At 38.2% G+C, this 21,501-nt stretch overlaps 1 protein-coding gene across 1 annotated transcript in view; it reads left to right on the forward strand.

The window, feature by feature from the left end:
- The window catches only part of LOC123498653 (rab3 GTPase-activating protein non-catalytic subunit-like), a gene marked incomplete in the record, with an annotated part of 100,863 nt that overhangs the window by 69,149 nt on the left and 10,213 nt on the right, over positions 1–21,501 (forward strand). Inside the window, 8 exon segments of the mRNA XM_045245966.1 lie at positions 92–190; positions 3,179–3,332; positions 3,752–3,943; positions 4,251–4,661; positions 5,313–5,528; positions 13,446–13,619; positions 15,999–16,180; positions 20,044–20,262. Of these exon segments, the coding sequence (XP_045101901.1) occupies positions 92–190; positions 3,179–3,332; positions 3,752–3,943; positions 4,251–4,661; positions 5,313–5,528; positions 13,446–13,619; positions 15,999–16,180; positions 20,044–20,262 (1,647 nt within the window).

A 21,501-nucleotide genomic window follows, 5' to 3' on the forward strand; every position in this document is an offset into this window, starting at 1 on the left:
TTATTCTCAAAGACTGACTGAAAATATAATACCTATATGCACTGTTTGGTTTTTGTAATTGGTAATAATGATTTGTGAAACATTTTTTCAGGATTTGGCAAAAATTTTAGTGCTGACACCTAAGGAGGTTATAAATGTGATAACAACATGTGGCTGTAATGACCACTTCAAGACAGGCAACACTAAAAAGGTTAGTTAAGTTTACATGATTATTATTATTGTTTTGTTTGTAAGAGCAGGAAAATTGAGCAATTAGTTATTAAACAAAAAAAGCCCACTTAGATTCCAATCCTCAGAATACTTCCTTCCATTGGTTCTGATGCTGTATAAACCTTGGTAATAATGAATATTTTTATGCCCTGCTTCTGACAGAGTAAAGGAGTTTTATACATTAGTTGGATGAAAATAGAAAACAGACTAGAAGTTCATATATAGGAAAGCTGTGCAGATGTGAAATTAACAGTTCTGAATTTCTTATCTATTTTATGTAGGAGGGACACAAGCCAAGGGTAACAAAAATAGCCATAAAAAAAGGCCTACTGAAATGCCGGTTCTCATACAGTCAAATGCTAATCAAAAACAAAAGATGAGTGCCTTGAAACCATCCTCATGAAAGAATTCAAGTTGTAGGAAGGTGGAAATACAGAAGCAGGCAGGAGGTTTCAAAGTTTACTAGAGAGAGGAATGAATGATTGAAAGTACAGATTAATTCTTGCATTAGAGAGGTGGACAGAATAGGGGTGAGAGAATGTAGAAAGGCTTCTGCAATGAGGTCGTTAGAGGGAGGGAAGGCATGCAGTTAGCAAGATCAAAAGATAAGTTGGCATGAAAATAGTGGTAGAAGATAGCAAGGGATGCAACATTGCAGGGATGAGAAACAGGCTTAAGACTGAAAGGTATTCATGTAATAGGAGAGTTGAAAGAGTCACAAAAAAAAAAAAAGTGTCTGGATATAAGAAGTTTAAAGAATTGTATTCTCCAGCCAGCATTGATGTATGGATTAGAGACCTAGATGAGGAATAGGACACAGCAGTTAAGAGTGTGTGATAAGACTTTGAATTACCTGAGAGATATGAAATAACACAATAAGAGAATAAGACCAATGAAAGTGTGTATGAGAGAGAGGTTCATTGGGTGTATTACAGGATGGCTAGAATATTATTTCCAAAAATCCACATTGCAAAACCATCTATTATTTACAAGTACTGTTGAACTGCGATAACTCAGATCCCAATAAATCAAATTGACTGACTCAGGGACTGAAGTTTGAGTTGAACTGCCTTTTTTTTTTTTTTTTTTTTTTTCTTCCACTTTCCTATATCTTGTTTTCTATTGACACTATCAGAAATCTAATTCCAACAAAAAATAGATTTTTAGTTGCAGTTTAAAATACCAAACAAAAGTCGATCAGAGTTTATACTGATTTTGTGAAAATTTTTGAAGTGTACAAAACTGTTTTGAGATATTCGCTCCTAAAGATTTTTCATAATTTCGTCCTTGGTTTGCTACTTGTATTCATCTGATTGACGTGAAATTTTCACACAGGATTGTGTATACAAAGATGACTTCCTGGAGCATGATAGTATGATAATGGATCTGATCTCTGCTTCTCTAGAAAGTAGTATTCATTCGTACATGAGGGTTCGAAAGGAGCCATCAGCAGCGTCACAACAATCTGCTGTTTTACTACTGAACTGGACACTCGCTGAGTTGTTATTAGTGTGTTGAAGGAGATAATGCATACTGTGAAGGAATTATTACTGATCTGCTCCAGCTTTATACCTGTCTCAAAATGTCTCGGAATAATCTTTTGTGATAGTGTTATTGTGAGAGTTATGTGAAGTATAGTTGTCATGACGAGAGTAGTGAGAAAAAGCAGTGTTTAAAAAGATCATAGTAGTCTTATGATATAGAGATGGTCGAGGATCGTGACAGTGGGAGGAGATAATTCATAAAGTTGAACATTCGTGTTTGTCAGACCAACCTTTCCCCTATTAGTCCGAGTTAGCAAGAGTCAACAGTATCAGCAGCAGAGTTGGGTAAAAGCACAGAATTTGCACTAAACATGACATTCCCCTCCACAATGTTTGCCATCCTCTCTCTCTCTCTCTCTCTCTCTCTCTCTCTCTCTCTCTCTCTCTCTCTCTCTCTCTCTCTCTCTCTCTCTCTCTCTCTCTCTCTCTCTCTCTCTCTCTCTCTCTCTCTCTCTCTCTCTCATCCTTTACTTATTTACTTATAATCTACACTGGAAACTTCGCATCTCATCTCTAATTAGAACAGCTTCTATTAAATTGGGTGATTTTTTTTTTCCACTCAGCTGCTAATCATGCCTTTTTTTCCATGTATGGAGTATGCTTTACATGTACTGGTTGATTCCATTCATACCTCTTTTTTAGATGGTGAAATCAAGTTTTTGTCTTGACTCCTTTTCTTTAACTGACTGTCTTCAGCCTCTTTCTCTTTGTTGCAATATGGAATCTCTTGCTATTTTCTAATGCAATTTTATGGTAATTGCTCTTTTGGTTTGCTAACTACATGCCTTCCCTTCTCCCATAGCTTTTGCTACATTAGTTTTTCCTTTCTCTCATCCCTATTCTATCCACCTTTCTAATGCCAAGAATTGACTAGTATTCTCAATCATTCATCCCTTTTTCTGGTAAACTCTGGAACTCTTTCTGTATATGTATTTCTTCCTTCCTGTGACTTGAATCCTTTCAAGGTTTCAAGACACTTATGCTCTCTTTTTTTTAGCAATTCTGTTTCTTCTGTGGGAACTGACATTTAAGAGGACTTTTTTTTCTAATTCCAAATGGTTGATGTCCTTGGCTGGTAATCTTCTTATAAAAAAGGAGTAGATAGATAAATAGATAGATTTAGCATTCATAATTATGTCTTCATACTAAAGGAATACCAAGTCAATGGAGGAGTTGCCAATATGAAAAATTTGCTTGAAGATGAGTTTCATAGAATTGGTCAGTTGGGAAAATATTATTCAATACATCATCTCTCTAAATTTGTTAACTTTCACTGCAATGTATTTGGTATACTATACTGTATGTAGCTGTGAAAGAAATTAAACTTGTGAGTTAACAACTGTATAATTTTTATTTGAACTTTCAAGATACTTGCTGACATTGATTTGTGTTTATTTTTTTTAAGCAAAACATCATTGTTGCAGGTAAAGTTTTCTGATGGGGACCTGGTCCTTAGTGTTGGTTCCTTCATACGATGTTGGGATGTGTCTGTTGGGGTGCTGGCCAGAGACACAGGAACTTCAGCTCTGCCTGTTGATCTGAAAGGAGATATACAAGTGGAGAAGAAAATTAGGCTAGGTATTTTTATGCAGCATTTACCTATAGCACAAAGTTATAGAAAAGAGAAAAGACATTTGTTATTTACATACCTCCGTATGACAATTTTTTTTTCATTATTATATTTTTTTCTATTCACTGTACTCAAACCTTTAGACTTCATAATTCTCAATTATTTGCATAATAACATGTAGAAGTCATTATATAGCTTGTGGAACTTCCTTGTTTGATGTTTCCCCATACTGCTGAAGAATAGAGAGAAATTTGTCATCATGATACAAGTATGCTATATTTATAAACTGTTGCATGTGCCAGTCTTAATTGAACAAAATAAATTTGAAATAATGTTAAACTCAATCTTTATTTGCTTTTCATTGTTTGTATACATTAATTTTCTTTTCATACATATAATGTTTTGATTCTGGTGCAATGTGGTGCAGGTGAATTGCTCTATGGATGGCAGTGGCACAGAGAGAGCATCAGGAAGTTCCATCAAGTAGTAGAGAAAAGTGGAGTCATTCCTGAGTCGCTGCTACACCTGGCCTTGGAGCACTGGCTGCAGAGCCCCTCCCCTGACACTGTGGCCACTCTGCATTTTGGCATGGTGGTGCATATCTTGTCTTCCCTGGCAGGTTGGCATATGCATTTTACTAAGAAATATGGTGGAATTAAAATCATTATCTTAATGTTTTCTGTGATTGTTTGGTTAGAACTTCAAGAGTTAAAGAATATGTGAGCATCATTTAGAAAGGAAAAATATCCACAGAAGTGGCCCTTGGCCCTTGTTAGTTGTGTACTAATTAGTCACAATCCACACAAATATGAAAATTTTTATATGTGCTCCTCTAGAGTTAGGACAATTTTCTTTGTGTAGACATGTAATTCTTTATATTTACACCTTTTTGTAAGAAATCTATTCAAGATTTTGTTATCTTACAGAGAAAAAAATCTTATGTGATGTGAGTGAACAGAGTGCATGGTGGATTGCTGTAAGGGACAAGCTTGTGGCCTCTGAGCAGCCTTTCCATGCTTACATGGCTGCACTACTTTGCCGAGGTGTCCATGCCACCCTGGAAACCAAAGCTCATCTGAACTGGGAAGACGACAATGCAAAAACAGTAAAAATTGGAAAGGAAGACAAGGAGGGCTGTATACAAGCCACAGCCAAGTTCATGTCTCTGAATGACTGGGAGGGGTTATCAATGGAAATGGTAGAGTGGAATTTAGTGCTCTGGCAACTTGGATGTTTGCTGCCTCTAAATAGACTCTCCTCCTGTCTGCCATCTAATGGACCTGAGAAGAAATTGAAGCTAGAAGTATCTGTAAAAAATTTACTGGATAAGGGTAAAGGTAAGGACCAGAACCAAATCAACATTGTTAAGGGAATTGTTTTAACTTGGTAAATATTATATAGCCAAGGACCAAGCTTTGACATTGTTAGCCTGAAATCTAGATTACTACTGAGCTTTTGAAAGTGTATGGGTTTTGCATTTAGTGCTGGTATGGTTTATAGATGGAAGTAACTTAATTTGATTATGAGAGTGATATCTTGTAGTAACTCAGCAGGCTGAGAGATATGCAGTAAACATTGAATTAAAAGGATTTTTAAAAAGTTCAGATCTTGAGAATGTCTTTCATGGGATAACTAGTAAAAAAAAACATGTACTGAGCAGAAGCTAACTTTTTTGGGAGCACATGGATCTTAAATAAATGTTTAATTGTTACTAATCTGTTCTTTTTTTCAAAAGTGTTGTTTGTATTATCATTATTATTATCATTATTATTATTATTATTATTATTATTATTATTATTATTATTATTATTATTATTATTATTATTGTTATTATTATTATTATTATTACTAGTGTTAATAGTAGTAGTAGTAGTAGTAGTAGTAGTTTTTGTTTTGCCTAATTTAACATGAAAATATTTTGTTCCTCACATTCAGCAATGTTACATCATGTCTGTAGCTAAAGTAATCACCTATATACTTCTTTGCAGGATATGTTGCTGAACTGGTAGCTAACTGGTTTATTGGCTCTGGTATACCCCTCTCAACCATTGAAAAGATACTTACAAAGCATGATGAACAGACAAGAAAGAAACAACAATTTGATGCAGGGGAAGATGAAGAGGAGACCAAGACTGTGTCAGATGAAGAAGTATCTTGTGAAGAAAAAGCAGATAGTGAACTTGGCAATCATGGGGAAATATTCAGTAAGTTTGTAACCAGTCATGTATTTCTTATGTGTTTGTTAAGATTCCTGCATTATGAATTTCATCAGATGTCATTCAACATATTTGAGAAACAGTCCATTGCTTGGAAGTGTGAGAGACATGAATATGAACAGAAAGCAAGCATCTGTGCAAGGATGTTTGTTTTTGTTTTTCAAATATTATTCTGCTTTGGTACTTATTTGTTTGGTTCTCTTATTATATGTAGGGTATCCCATGAGTTAAGGTATATACTTTGGGATTCGATAGTTGAATTACCCCTTATTCAGTGTTTTGCTTTATTTTGAGAAATTATCATAGAAGTTTTGTGTAGCGGGTTTTACTCTCCATGGGTGGACCTCTACCATACCCATCCCTCTTCCCCAGCTCACTACTTACTTGAATGGTGTTGCATGGCATTAAATGGTGATTATTATGTGTAATGTACTCAGTCAAAGCCTTACAGGAAACAACTTGAATTTTTGTTGTCAGTGAAGAAAATGTACAGGTAACACAACAATTTAGTTGTTGCTAAGTGCTATTTTTTAAATATATATAGCAGCTCATGGCAATATGGTGTCTGCAATACTCCTTTAGTGTCCCATTAGATAATACAGTATTTTTTCTAAGATGTCAAATTGTGCTTTGTTACTAGAATTCAGCCCCTTTGTGTACTTGTGTTTGTACTGTTGTAGTCATGGTCAGGTTTATTATTGTTACCTACATGATGCTGTTTTGAGCTGCATTTACATCAAAGAATGAATATCATGTCATGAATGTCATTACATGAATATCATGAATGATTAATCATTATTACTTAATGCAAGAAGAACCTTCATCATAACAAACAGATGTCAACTGAGTGTTGTTAAAATTAAGTTCATTGGTTTTAAGGGAGATTCACACATGTCAATATGCAGCTGGAATTGCCAGCCACTAGAGTTTTGAGTTAGATATTGGTGCCTAGTGGGTAGATTGACAATTTGGTCTTGTCCAGCTGCTATCGGCTTTGTTTACATTATGACTTTATGGAAGGTTTGAACATGTGGGTGTCTAGAGGCAGAGAGGAAGATGTTGGAAATAGTGAGGGACCAGTGACATGTCTGGAATCCAAAAAATTAGTAGTACAGCAAAATCACCCTTCGTAGAAGATCGCTTTCACACTCTTATGACTGTTTCCCTCTTTGCAGGGTGTTGTTGGAGGTGAGAATTGAATACTTGTGATTTCATTTGGTGGCAATTCTGCATAGTCTTTCGTTAAGATGAACACTCTTCTTATAGAAAATGTAGGCCAACCAGCCGATACTTCCCAGCCGGTATGTGCGAACGTATTCCAACTAGCAGGGCTCTATCGATACTTCTTGCGGCCAGCATTTCCAGCCGCATATTGACACATACCTTAACTTCCAGTATCCAATACGTCTGGTGCTCTTTAAAACTTCAGCTAGGTGAACCCAACTCCCCACTGTGGCGCTCCAACCACAACAGTAAACTCGCAGTAAATAGCTTAAAGCCCTAAACTCACGAGTCTGAGTGAGGCTTGATCTCTGACCTTAGCAATGCCAGGCCAGTGTGTTACCACTGTATTAGCCAGAGTTTATTGGCACTGGTATACCCCTCTCAACCATTTTAAAAGATACTCACAAGGCATGATAAGCAGACAAGAGAGAAACATCAATTTGATGCTGGGTGTGAAGGAAACGGGAGACCACGATCTCTTGCCCTCAAAATATATGATGTTAAGCCAGGATTAATTAGACTAGCCCTTTGGAAAGGAAAACAAGACAAAACAGAATGAGTGTATTATCACTAAGAGACAATAACGAACAACCAAACCACTGCTGTCGTGTGCAAGGAGACGGCGTGCTGAGTCACTGGCGTTAAGCGCACCAGTGAAGATCCACTCAGCAACAAGCCAGGAGGTGAAGTCCAGAAGCTGGTGTGCGGCAGGGAGATGACAGCGGTGGCAGGTGAAGGTATGGAGAGAAGCAGCAGGAGCTCAGGCTGACTGCTCTTCCGGTGAGACGAGGAACCAGCTTGAAGAGAGGCGAGGTGTTCACCAAGAGATGGTGTGCTGGTGTCTGTCCTGGCCTCCAAACCCACCTCCCATCGTAGCCTCAGAAAGGGCGGAGCCAGGCCAGTAGCAAAGCCTCTTGGTACCGAAGCCTCATGGTGGGAGGAGCCAAGGCCAGTAGCAAGCCTCGTGGTACCAAAGCCTCGGGGTACCGGAGATCCAAAACTTAACAAGGGCCTGCCTGGGGGGTATAACGAAGCCGGCTGAGCGTATAGAAGCGTATAGAAGGTAGTTAGGAAGGGAGGAAGAGCCGGCATGGTGTATCTCCCTTACACAGGGAAAGATGAAGAGGAGACCAAGACTGTGTCAGATGATGAAATATCTTGTGAAGAATGTGTTGAATGGATGACAGTTGCAGTGAGTTTCCATATATGCTTAAAAATTAGCACTTAACCAATGAATTGCTGTGTTACCTGTACATTTTTTCCACTGACACAACAAAAATCCAATTTGTCATTTGCAAACTATTTCCTGTAAAGCTTTGACTGAGTATATTACACACAACAATCACCATTTAATGCCATGTAGCACTATTCAAATACATCATAAGCTGGGGAGGAGGGAAGGGTAATGGCATAGTTTCAAGGTGGTACGTGGTGGGATTCAAACCTACATGTGGATGTCTGACAATCTCACACTCACCATTTTATCCACTATGCCACCGCCTCCCTCCTCCTACTTATGCTGTTACCCTATCTTCTCCATTGAACTCCTCCGATCATAACTTCATACCTGTATCTTGTCCTATTTCTTCAATTCTTCCTCAGGATCCCCCAAAGAAGAGGTGCCTCTGGCATTTTGCCTCTACCAGTTGGGGGGGACCTAAGGAGGTATTATGTTGATTTCCCTTGGATTACTGTTTCCGTGTCAGAGACCCATCTCTGTGTGCTGAACGCATAACAGAGGTGATAGTGTCTGGCATGGAGGCATACATTCCTCATTCTTTTTCTTATCCTAAACCTTCTAAACCTTGGTTTAACACAGCCTGTTCTTGTGCTATACACAATAGAAAGGTTGCCCACAAAAGGTATTAGAGCCTTCCATAATCATCAACTCATGAAGTTTATATTTCTACCCGGAATCAAGTGAAGTCTGTTCTTCAACTTGCCAAACACTCATTCATAAATAGAAAATGTCAAAATCTTTCAAACCCCAACTCCTCTCAAGACTTCTGGTATCTAGGCAAAAACATCTCCAATAACTTTACTTCATCTTTCCCTCCTTTATTTCATCCTAATGGTACCTCTGCCATCACATCTGTCTCTAAAGCTGAACTCTTCTCTCAAACCTTTGCTATCAACTCTACCTTGAATGATTATGGGCTTGTTCTTCCCTCTCCTCCTCCATATGACTATTTCATGCCTACAATAAAGTTCTTAGTAATAATGTTTTCCATGCCCTGGCTCGCCTAAACCCTCAGAAGGCTTATGGACCTGATGGGGTCCCTCCTATTGTTCTCAAAACCTGTGCTTCCATGCATGCACCTTGCTTGGCCAAACCCTTTCAACTATGCCTATCAACTTTTACCTTTCCTTCTTGCTTCAAGTTTGCCTACATTCAGCCTGTTCCTAAAATGGGTTACCGTTCTAATCCCTCAAACTAACAATGCTTTAAATTGTTACTTGTCTTAAGTCTTTTTAATCTATCCTCAATAGGAAGATTCTTAAATATCAGTCACTTCACAATCTTCTCTCTGATCGTCAGTATGGCTTCTGTCAAAGTTGCTCTACTGGTGATCTTCTGGCTTTCTTTACCAAGTCTTGGTGATCCTATTTTAGAAATTTCAGTGAAATCTTTGCTGTGGTCTTAGACATTAAAAGCTTTTGATAGAGTTTGGCAGAAAGCTTTGATTCCAAAACTGTCCTCCTATGGTTTCTATTCTTCTCTATGCAGCTTTAGCTCAAGTTTCCTTTCCAACCTTTCTACTGTAGCCATAGCAGATGGCCACTGTTCTTCTAAATCTATTAACAGTTGTGTTCTGCAGGGTTCTGTCTTGTCATCAACTCTCTATTATTCATTAATGGTCTTAACTGAACTTCTTGCCCTCTCCACTCCTACACTGATGATACCACCCTACACTTTTCCACATCTTTTCAGAGATGACCAACCCTTTAGGAAATCAACAGATTATACAGGGACACCACAGAATCTTTCTAAGATTTCTGATTGGGGCAGAAAAAACTTAGCAGTGTTCAGTGCCTCAAAAAATTCAATTCTTTTATCTATTAACTCAAGACATCCTTCCAAACAACTATCTCCTCTTCTTCAGTGACACTCAGCTGTCCCATCTTCTACACTGAGTATCCTCGGTCTGTCCTTTACTCATAATCTAAACTGGAAATTTCACATCTCATCTCTTGCTAAAATAACTATGAAGAAGGTGTCTCTGCTAGTTTTTCCGCCTCTCCAATGGCTAACTCTGTACAAGGGCCTTTTCCGTCCTTGTATGGAGTACTCTTCACATGTTTGGAGGGGTTCCACTCACACAGTTTTGTTAGACAGGGTGGAATTAAAAGCTTTTCATCTCAACTCCTCTCCTCTGACTGACTGTCTTCAGCCTCTTTCTCATCACCGGAATGTTACATCTCTTGCTAACTTTTATCACCATTTCCATACTAATGGCTCTATTGATCTTTCTAACTGCATGCCTTCCCTCCTGCTGCAGCCTCACTGCACAAGGCTTTCTTCTTCCTCTCACCCTTATTCTGTCCAACTCTTTCATGCAAGAGTTAATCAGTACACCTAACCCTCCATTATCATACAAAATTGGTGCCTAAAAAACCGCGATAGTGGAAAACGTATTAACGGAAGTGAAGAATAAATAGGAAATGAATAAATTGGTGCCTCAACTCAAAAATTTTCCTAAAATCGGTGTGTGGTTGGGATATGGGTAGTACTGCTGCTGCTGCTGCTCGATAACGACTTTCCAGATGCGCTAAAACCATAAGTGCGTTTAAACACGCTAATGGAAAGGCGCGATAACGAAGGGTTAGGTGTACCCTCAATCATTCATACATTCCTTTGGTAAACTCTGAAACTCCCTGCCTGCTTCTGCATTTCCATCTTCCATTTCCATCTGACTTTTGGATAACTCTTAATGATTTTAAGGAAACTCGCAATCCAATTGTGCAGACTTTAATATATATAATACAGTCAAACCTCGCCAAACACGAAACTCGCATATACACGAATCGGTAAAATATCCCATATTTTGCTGACTTTGACTCCTGCACGATTTGGTCTCCATGCACCCCTGGTCCTGGTGGATGCACTTGACCTCCTCCCAAGTGTCTTGGACTCTTTGTAATTTGCTGAAAGTGATGGAAGATGCAACATCCCTCTTCACTGAAACAGATCCCATCCTGGAGAGGAGCATTACAGTATTTTACGGCTTGCAAGACGCTGCACCTTGGAGACGCACCCTAATATTTGAAAGAAATTTCTAAGAAAAAAAGTCATTCTCATACAAGAACGCATTCACCGTATACCCGACCACTGAACACAAAAACATAAGAAGCAAGGAGTCTGCAAGACACTATTGTTTCACCACTCATTACAAATTTGCTGGAGCACTCACCACAAATTTAAAACTATGTAAATAAAAACACCATAGGTAAATACATATACACAGTGAAACAGTCCATCTCTTCTTGTTTTAGTGGCGGCGACGGCATGTTTTGGACCTGTTGTTTACATTACGGAATCACTTGTCCGATCGCTGAAACCGAACACGTCAGTGCTGCAGTTTGTATTTATTTTATTTTGCAGTCGTGCTTCATAGGCTTTATCAATGTGAATACAATTCACAAGTGGAGTTTTGACTCTTGCTTGAATGAGTAAGCCACTTGGATGTTCTATTAATAAAGGTATAAAGGCACCTGGCATGATGTGTGTGCGTTCGTGTGCATGTATGTGTGTGTTGCAATGAGACGAGGAGCGGCCCGTTTTCTCCACACGCTGAGTAGGCTGCAGGAAGGATTATGGTATTGTAAATACTTGTAACACCTAAGTACTGAGTTTACATAATATAAAAGGCTAAATTAAATGGTACTTAAGCCAACATCATAATGTAATGACTCAACATAAAAATCCAGGTCGCTATCTGTCAAGTGTCCAAGCTCACTTGAGGTTGGATGCTGCCTCACAATACAACATTCATCTTGGAAGATGCACTAGTATTTTTCAGGGTATTTTTTAGGAAAAAAAGTGCATCTTGTAAGCCATAAAATACGGTAAGTTTAAGAGGGGTGTTGAGGAGCTTCTTTTGCCCTACAAGGAGACTTTACGCCATATGGAAGCATCTGCCAGTCAGAAGCCCATCACTTCATATTTCAAGCCCTCTCCAACCAACAAATAAACTAAAGGTACTAGTACTATAATTAAATAAAATGTGTGCTTGGTACTTCATTTACTGTTTTTTTTTCAGCCTTTTTGGTAAAAAAATTTTTTGGGGGAGGATCTGGGAACGTAACCCCCATTTTTCCATAGGGCCTATTATTCGCCGAACACAAATCTCGCCGTACACGAAGAGGTCAGAAACGTAACTGTCATGTTGGGCGAGGTTTGACTGTGTATGTTATTCAGTGTATATTTGAAATTGATGTGTTGTCTCAAGATTTTATTAAAAAATGTAAAAAACTTATCAATATAGGTGTTTATTTTACTCTATTGATGTGTTATCCCAGCCTGTACATCTCTTGAGTAGATATACAGTGGATCCTTGGACGTGAACACCTTGGACTTGGAACAATTAGGACTGAACAAAAATTTCAATAATTTTTACCCTCGAAGTCATAAAAAAATTAGGACTAGGAACAACCCGAAAGTGACTGAATTTGATGAATCTAGGTGTTTCTAGTAACTACAGGCAACCCCCGCTTAACGAAGGTTCACACAACGAAATTTCCCAACAAAGGTTTCCTTTTACTACCATCTGCTCGTTTAACAAACACCAAACTCACTTTAACGAAATTTTATCCAGATAATTTTTTTCCAAGTTTGAAAGCCCCGCCGCATCACACTTCTGAATACACCCCCTAGTTCAAAACAATAACAGCGTCAGCAGCAGCTCGTCTTCCCTCGCTCTACATGCCACCAACACACCCTGCAATGTTACCTAGCGTTGCTAAGAAGACCAGGAAGTCTCTTACTCTCGAAGTGAAGCTGGATATTATTCACAGACACGAGATAAGCGAGAAAACTAATAGCATTGCTTCCCACCATGGCTTGACTCCATCTACTGTCTACCATTTTCAAGTCAGCAGACTCTATTAAGAAGGCTGGTGAGATCATATCTTCCTTGCAAGCTAAAAGAACCACCTGAACTCGTGACTCTGCAATGGATAAAATGGAAAGCCTTGTGGAAATGTGGTACATAAGTTTTGTATGCGGTACAATGATGCGCCCTTTGTTTACATTCCACAGGTTGCCAGCTAGCGTATTTCCCGCTCCACTCTCCCTCCCTTCATAAATTTAAGATCATCAACATTATAAAGTTACTTACATACATACATTAGTGTACATTATAATGACTTAGTCTTAAATTAAACTGCTTAAATGTTTAACTTCATAATTTTTACTTTCATAAAACCTTTTACTGTACTATGATGCACTCTCACTTTATTTACTCTCAATGGAAGCTCAAGTCAGGGGTTAAACTTGTTATAATTGGTTTGCTAAACAAAAATTCGCTTAACGAAGGGTTTTTTTAGGAACGTAAGTCCACTATTTAAATCCCAACATAAGTTTCTCGTTAAGCAGGGGTTGCCTGTACTTCTCCCACGTAAAACCATTACCTGCTATGTTATTATCAGTTGGGATTTCATCTTTATATATTATATTTACAGATTTGCTGGTGAAGGTCGGGGATAAATTCCCACACTCAGTGGCAGGTGATTCAGTGCTCACAAACATGGCTTGGGAGTTGGCTGCTGCCTGGCACAAGAACCCAGATGATGTTACTAAGTTGTCACTGGCTGTTGCTCACATTGGAGAAATAAAGAACTCCCATATCAGGCATGGTAAGAATGTGGATACTTTGTTTGTGATGTTGCTAGTGACCAAGGAGGTTTGATGGTTAAAGTTTAGTAACAAAATAGAATTGCCATTTGTATGAGTATTACTCAATTCATTGATGTGCATGTTAAAGAATTTATATACGGTGGAGACTCAATACTTGAAGGTCTTAATAGTCAAACTTTTCAATGCTGGAACGCAAATATTTTATTTAATACTCAAAAAAATACCTGATAGCTGAACGTCCACACACATGGTCACATGGAGGCAGTAGACACCTGCTGAAACGATTATTACTCCCAGGGAGGTCTACTAGCACTGGTTCAGGAGAGTACTGTGAACTTATCATTAAAGTCAGGTGTGACCTCACTGAACGTTTCCTTTTGTGTTTTGCAACACAAGGAGGCAGTCACAGCCTGCCTTCTAAAGACAACTCTCTTCCTTTACACAAAACTACATGCACTAGTTACTTGTACATTCTTCATGCAAAATAATAAAAAAATATATATAATGAAAAAGTTGATGACTCCTACTATCATCCTGGGAGTCCCCTTTTGATTATCTATTTACCTTGTTTAACCCTTTCAGGGCACAAATAGGTTTTTGGTTCATGTCTGTGAGATGCAAATTTGGCCGAAAAATTGAGGTTTGCAAAATTGAAAAGAATCAATATTCTCATGCATAATAGAGTGTTACGCATCTACTGTAAAAAAATTTAAGTCTTTACTCACCCTGGAAAGTGGTGCAATAATGATAGGAAGTTGGCTTTCTGGTGGTATGTTGTGCACTGTTGAGTATTGCCATCGTAGCGGATGGTTATTTTCCGCCGCAACTTGTGCAGGTGTTTTCACTAAATTACACAGAATTTTCTGCCTGATTTGAACTGCAGTTGCTCAGAACTGCTCCAGAATGTGCTAGGGTAATTGTTTTTCACACCTGTGCATACATTATGCCCACACAAATAATATAAAATATGTTTCCAGAGTGTTTTCTTGATGTACATACTATCATGAGCGAGGATACACATGCCCATATATGGTAATATACGAAATACGCAATATACTACCAATAAACGAATAATATCTGGCATATCTGCTCTCTAACAACAAGATTTGATCATTACTCTTGTTATTTCTATAAATAAATGCATCGTAAAATAATAATAATTGTGGAAAAAGGGGCATCTGATACTCTACTGCCATTGTGACTATATTTTTCTTACCACGCAACTGATGGCGCATCCAATGAGTCGAGGGAGGATGGGAGAATGTCATTTGGCAACTAACAGCAGCCAGGAGGTGTGCGGTTTAATTCTGTGACTTGTCAAATATGGGACCACGATCGTGGACAGGAGGCATTTCCCTCAAAGCCACGATCGTGGTCCGGAGCACTGAAAGGGTTAAGGACCAGCACCTCAGTGGTTTTTTTTTCTTTTTTAATATTCACAATTTTTGTTGCCCTAGGCAACATACATAAATAAAAAACAAAGGCTCCCAGGCCTCTCCCTCCCTTCCTCTGCCAGTTGTGCTGTTGCATTCTGTCTTTAGTTTTTCATTTATAAACTTATGTTAGTAGTAGTGAAAATCTCTGGTAATCAAACGGCCGCACACATGATTGTAAACAAATATCTGTCCTCTTGTTCCCTGCCAATGTCATTGTCCAGTTCCAGTATTGGTATTACCAGTATTCCAGTATACTGAATATCGATGAGCATGCCTAGTCCTGCCACAGTCATAAGAAAAAACAACATTCTTCTGCATTCTGTCGGTAGTTTTTCATTTAGAAACTTATAATGGCACCAAAGAGGTAAAAATAAGGAATCTAGTGACAGTGGAAGTGTTAGTGAGTCTCCACTAATGGGTTCACAGGAATCACATCAAGAGAAAAGTTAGACATTTTCATGGATAGTGATTGGTCCCCTGATGAACTCCCTCCTCCTCCCCACCCTTCTCCCCTCCTCTTCTACGTTATCCATCACCAGCCTTCACTTACAGTATGTACAAATGAAAATTATAAAAAAAAAAATTACTTTGAAATTTTTATAAATTTGAGGTTTTGCTAAGACGAACGAATTACCTGATTTATGGGTATCGATCGTCAGACTTTTTGATACTTGAACAACCATTTGGAACTAATTAAGTTCAAGTATTGGGTCTCCTCTATATTAAAAAATATAAATTGGTCTAGTGATGGCCCAACCTAATTTTGCTATAGAAGTGAACATGCTTAGCCAGATACTTATTTTAAGTGTTATATTTCTTGAGGATGGTGTTCAGATTAATGGCCTTTTATTGTATTAACACATGATGTGAAGTGAAGTGAGAGCAGAGAAATATATGAATTATAATTTCTCAAAAGATTGTAACTACACAATATTTTTACAGGAGTTTCTGTGATGATATGGGAGACATGGGTCAGCAGAAGTATCCAGTCTGCCTTGGGATTGGTGGAAAAAGTTGGTCGTCTCCCGAAAGATCGATTATGTCGTCGGGACCTTGGGCTTTGTGAACACAGTTTGGCATTAGTGTTCAAAGCAGCATCAGAGCTATTAGAACAAGTGTTAGAGGTGAGTGCAGATGTAAGGGGAAAATTATTTATCTTTTCTGCTTAAAGGTATCCTTCCTTAAATGTGGATAATTTGTTCTGTTGTCTTTTGTATACTGTTCATCATAACATAAACCTCACTATTAAATTTTTCACTTATCTTTCTGACAGTTACTGAGAACTTGATTGAATATTAATTATAATTTCAAAGTGTTCATCTTTTTAACTGTTTCTATCCTATTTTAAAGAACACTCAGGGAAGACATGTTTATACACTCCATACTTACATACTTAAATTCTCATTCTTCTGTCCCACATTTCTTTTAAAAATACCATATTAGCTCTTGCATTTTGTAGGGGATTTTCTAAGGCATTCTTCACAGCCAAGCTTTATTTGACAAACTTTGCCTCTTTGCAAATGTTCCTTTGACATGTCTGCTAGTTAAGTATGGAAACAGAGAACAGATATCTTATGGGTTCTGTGTAAATTTGTGGAACTTTTTTCTGCTATATTTATATTCATTGTTCAACTTTATTGTACATTAAGCAAAGCTATGATTAATCATTAACCCCTTCAACATGATGACATGTATTTTGCATCAGCGGGGTACTCATGACACATCCGATGACGTGCATTTGCATCATGGGTGCTCTCTGCTAAGATGGTGTGTTTTCTTTCCTAGATACTGAGTTAGATCTCACAGAATGTACAGTCGTAGTGGAAAGTTTGGGGGCAAAATTACAGACTACCCAAAATTTTCGCTAAACTCAAAAACACAAAAAATACCTAATCTGCGGCCAAACTTTTCACTATTTTTCAATGGTATGGTTTGTACCATTATTTAGCAGAGACAATACGCACAACTCAGCAACTCTGTTGAGTCACTCCCAGGCCCACGTGGTGTCAACATGCAAGCATATATCACATGGATTGAACGTTTTTTGGCGGTGGTCTTTGTGTTTTTGCCTCAATATCTCTGTAATGGGAAGTGGTAAAGAGCTGGGAAGAGACACAGTTGTTGCTATCATAACCCTCAATAAAGAGGTCTGTAATTATAAAGATATAGCCACTCGTGTGGGAATAGGAGTGTGGTAAGTTCAAAATGTGGAATAGGAAATTTCGAGATGGGGGAGGTGACACCATTCCTACCCCCAAGCCTCGCTTTGATCGGCCAAGAAAGATATCACCTTGTACTTTTAAGGTCATTAGGATACAGTTGGATAATAATCCAACACTCACAGCTAGGAAACTGAAGGAAAGTAATCCTTCACTGCTTCAGAATGTGTCTGTAATTACAGATGTATCTCTGATCATTTACTCAAAGATTTACAATATCATAGTTGTTGTGCCAAAGTTCTCCCTTGATAAGTGCGATAGACATGCATGATGCATAGCTTTTTCTAAGAAATATTGGGATTGGACCCTAGAAGACTGGGACCAAGTCTTGTGGAATGACGAATTAATGTTTGGGAGTTGACACTTTACTGTTTATTGAAAAAAATTAGAGTACAAATCAATACAGTTATTTTGAGTTATTGTGTGAAAATCTGCCTGAAGGTTTTGAAAAGTGTAACGCTAGTTGGTTTATGCAAGACGGAGCTCTTGCTCACACAGCTCGGTCTGTTACCCAGTGGTTAGAGGACTGTGGTGTAAACTGCTTCAAAAAGTGGCCTGGGAATTCACCAGACCTGAATCCTATAGAGCACGTGTGGCATATCGTTAAAAAAACAGCTTTGGGAATGTGATGCTTTGACTGTAGCAAAGCTAAAAATAGAAATACAAGATATTTTGGATAATGTTATTCACAATCATGTAGAAAACTGGCAAGAAGCATCCTAGCACATTTGGAGAATGTTATCAAGCTTAAAGGAAAATCGCTTAGCAAATAAGGTATGTTATGTACCATTTAAATGTCATTAATGTCTACTGTATTTAAAGGTCACATTTGTTTACATCTTGCGCCCAAACTTTCTGCTATGACTGTAAGTCGTATATAATACAATGGCAAACTTGACTTTCATCATTATTACAAAGGTGTATGACTCTCTTACTTTCTTATATCAGGATAAGTACTGATGTGCCATCCTGGAAATAGTTATTTTATTTATTTATTTATTTTTATTTTCTATGGTACCAATAGATTAGTTTACCATAAAAATTAACGTTTTATCTTGTTTGTCATCTTCAGAAAATGGCCTTGAGAAGGCAAACTATAATTTTTTTCTGTAAAATTTGTTTGGGATCATTTCTTATTGTATATTCCTGTTATGAAAAATTACTTATCATTGATATTTCTGTAGTGAGAGAGAGAGAGAGAGAGAGAGAGAGATGCCTCTGAGTTAGGTATCTCCCCATCCCCACCCAGTCCTGATATGGCGCCAGAAGCTGTTTTCTGTTGCTGGCAATGAAGAGGTTAAACTGTAGGGAAAAACCTATTTGAAGCTTTGCTCAATGTTTTTCTATTTCTGACTTTACAAGGAGTAAAGTTTGTCTCAGAAAGCTTCACCATGTGAACATGCTCTAACATAGATCTTGAGGTTTGCACATTCTTATCACTTCATTCTTACTTCTGCATGTGAGTGCTGATGTAGGTCATCATTTATTCCTGCTTCTTTTGACAAACACATAATTGCTCTGCTTACTGTCTGCTCTTGCTCCATTTAAATTATTCACACCCTCATACCCTCATTGAAATACAGTGGAGACTCAATACGCGAACTTTTCAATACTCAAAAGCAAAAGCTTGATTCAATACTCGAAAAAATACCCGATAGTCGAATGTCCACACACGTGGTTGTAAACAAAGGCTCCCTGGTGTCCCCCTTCCCCCTCCGCCAGTTGTGGCTTGTGCTGCCGCAGTCATCAGAGTAACATTCTCCTGCATTCTATCTGTACTTTTTCATTATAAACTTACATTAACACCAAAAGCTTATTAGTGGTAAAAATATGTGGTAATTAAACAGCCGCACATTTGGTCGTATACAAAAGCTCTATCATCTCCCTTCTCACAGCTGCCACTGCACTGTTCTGATACTGTATTACTGGTAATACCAGTATTACCATAATACCAGTATACCAGATGCTGGTGCGCATCCCTAGTCCTGCCGCAGTCTTGAGAAAATAACATTCTTCTATGTTCTGTCAGCAGTTTTTCATTTAGAAATTTATGACGGCACCTAAGAGGTTTATTGATGATGAAAATAAGGGATCTGGTGAAAATGCAAGTGTTAGTGAGCCACAGCACTCCATTAGTGGATTCCTCCAGCAACCTCCCTTCTCCTCCTCCTCCCCACCCTTCTCCCTTCCTCTTCTAAATTATCCATCACCAGCCTTCACTTACGGTATGTACAGATCAAAATTGTAAAAAAGAATACATTAAAATTTTCATAAACTTGAGGTTTTGCTAAGATTAGAACGAATTACCTGATTAATAGGTATCAGTAGTCAAACTTTTTAATACGTACTTGAACAACCATTTGGAACGAATTAAGTTCGAGTATCAAGTACATGAGCCAAATAACTTTTTCACAGGAGTGAGAGCAGATGGTGAGTAGTGATAGTGCATATCCTGCCCTATTAGACATTCTAGATTTTTTGTTATTTCTAAGTACCCATATTTGTTACTTTCAAAATTTTGTTTATGTCATGCTGCATACACATATATCATGAATATATTTTCTTAGTGATATGTGACAAAGAAATGCTCATGAAAATGTAGCTTGTTTGAAATAAAGAAGACATTTGTGATTTCAAAAAATTATCTATGCACATTTGTCTTTTAATAAACCTTATTTAGTGCATTTTCTTTGAGTTGACATTATATAAGATTCAGAATAAAGAATAACATACATTACCACCTTATTGAAGATGTCTCTTTTCTACAGGCTAATGTAGTGTGTGAAGTGGAGAAACCGCTAGTGTTGAGTGCTGACAGGTTCTGGAGTGGTCAGGAAGGATCACCTTCTTTGGTGGAGCTCACCATCATGCAAAAGATGACCTGTTATGATCTTGTGTATCATCATCACCAGCTTCTTTCTGTCCTGTTCTTTATTGCTCATCACAACCTCAAGAACATGAAGCCCCTCTCCTGTTTTGATGGCAAGGTGAGATTTTGTTATATGGTGGGTGAGAGAGAGAAAGAGAGAGAGAGAGAGAGCTGCCTCTGAATCAGGTATCTCCCCACTCCCACCCAGCCCGTACATGATACCAGGAATTGTTTTCTGTTGCCCGTAGTGAAGAGGTTAAACCCTATTTGTGTCTTCCTGGAGTGGGTCAAATTGACTTTGGCTTCAGTGAGACTCCTCACCTAGTCCTAACTCAGACCATAGGTACTATATGAGTAGTGACTTGGGCAGTGGAACCCTCTAATGAGTGAACAACATACATTACTTATTTTCACACTCTTCACCAGGGTTTGTGGTTCCATATTTATATAAACTTGTCCTAAGTATGTACAAAATTTGCTAATGCACTTTACCTGATTAGAGGAAAGATACTGGCTTGGTAACTGACCAGAATGTAAATGTGTTAGTGGTGGGAGTCAGCTGGGTAATGGTCCTCCTCCTCAGGAAGGAACCGAGCTGCTACCTAGCAGCAGTACACAGAAGTCATGTCTGCAGAGTTTGAAAGTGAATTCAAGTGGGGTTCAGAAATGCTTCATGGAGCCTTACATGCTGTTTAGGTCATTACAGTATTTACCAGTACTAAGGTTAGGATACATTAGGAGTGGCAAATATCAACAGCTACATTGTAAATGACAGAAGAATAAATGCAATACTTTAATCTAGCATGCTATTTAATCTGATGGTGTAAAATGTATACGTTGCATGTTTGGTAATTTTAGATATGCCTTGTCTGTGTGGTTTAGCCCTGTTGAATATAAAAAGTCACTATTTTTCACCAAAAGGACAAAATTGGTAGAGACCACCACTAAGGTGGAGAAGGCCCATGTCTTTTTCCCTGAAGCAAGGAGTCAAGATTAATGCTCATGTTGGCTACATTTGTGTTGATAATGCCAGGAAAGGTATGAATGTGCCACAACCTCTAAGAATTTCATAAAGACCAATACACTTAAAGTGTATTTATATAAAAAGAAAAAATCCATTTATTACATCCAGAAAAATTAAAAAGAAACCCTCAGAACTGCTGCATCATGTGTCAGAACTTCATTCTCATTCAAATATTTGCAAGCAGCATGATTATGAAAGGCAGTTGTTCTATGGTAGCCAACAGAGGTAACAATCATTCATCTTTACTTGTGGTCTCAGAGCAAGGACATAGGTACACTTTATCTTGCTTGTGGTGGCTGGCCAAGACTATTTTTGACCTTTTCATAAGAAATG

Source organism: Portunus trituberculatus, chromosome 48, assembly GCF_017591435.1.
Source record: "Portunus trituberculatus isolate SZX2019 chromosome 48, ASM1759143v1, whole genome shotgun sequence".
NCBI lineage: Eukaryota > Metazoa > Arthropoda > Malacostraca > Decapoda > Portunidae > Portunus > Portunus trituberculatus.